We start from the raw sequence: 902 nt of genomic DNA on the forward strand, positions 1-902 counted from the left end.
CTCGCCCGGTACGCCAGCTGGAGTGGCAGCAGCTCCTCCTGACCCCACTGAGGGACAAGGGTGCAAGAAAATGGATGGATGTTTGTTTGTAGGTTTCTGCGAATTGAATCGGTTTATTTCTGTTTCTTCTCCCTCAGCTCCGGAGATGTTGAAGGGAGACGTTGTGGGYCCTCCGGCTGACATCTGGAGCGTCGGCGTGTTGACTTTCATCATGTACGTAACAATTTCACAGCTTCCTCCTGGCAACCCGTTTAAATAGAAATGCATTCCTCACATGATTAAAAACGGTTGTTTTGATTTCCAGCCTTATGAATGCTGAAGTAGTGAACAGACTCAGACTTTGATACTCAGCTCCAATTTTATTCTGAAATCCACATTTTTTTTATTTTTCTGATTTAACCGAAGATTACTCTGGGCTCATTTATAGATTTAGTTTTAGAATAACATAGTCCATGTACATTCTTGTTATTTTATTTTATATTAAGATCATATTTGAATTACTTATAATATGTATATAGATTTTTTAGATCTTGCATTGCTTGTCATATTTGTATTTGCCAATATTAAATATTTTGAATAGAGTAGCTTGTCAATAAATAAGCGATTTCCCCTTCGGGATCAATAAAATACATTCTATACTATGATATGCTATGCTATGCTATACCATACCATGCAACGCTATACTATGCTATACTATAGTATACTATACTATACTATACCATGCAACGCTATGCTATGCTATACTATACAATACCATGCATCGCCATGCTATACTATACTATGCTATGCTATACCATACCATGCAACGCTATACTATGCTATGCTATACTATACCATGCAACGCTATGCTATGCTATACTATACCATACTATACCATGCATCGCTATGCTATGCTATGCTAT

At 37.3% G+C, this 902-nt stretch overlaps 1 protein-coding gene across 1 annotated transcript in view; it reads left to right on the top strand.

The window, feature by feature from the left end:
• The window catches only part of spegb (striated muscle enriched protein kinase b), a gene marked incomplete at its 5' end in the record, with an annotated part of 45243 nt that extends 44825 nt beyond the window's left edge, over window positions 1-418 (top strand). The window contains one exon of the mRNA XM_017309452.1: window positions 138-418. Coding sequence (XP_017164941.1) covers window positions 138-259 — 122 coding nt within the window. The remainder of the gene's footprint in view (window positions 1-137) is intronic.
• Between the last annotated feature and the right edge of the window lie 484 nt (window positions 419-902).

The sequence above is a fragment of the Poecilia reticulata genome, linkage group LG2, assembly GCF_000633615.1.
Source record: "Poecilia reticulata strain Guanapo linkage group LG2, Guppy_female_1.0+MT, whole genome shotgun sequence".
Classification (NCBI taxonomy): Eukaryota; Metazoa; Chordata; class Actinopteri; order Cyprinodontiformes; family Poeciliidae; genus Poecilia; species Poecilia reticulata.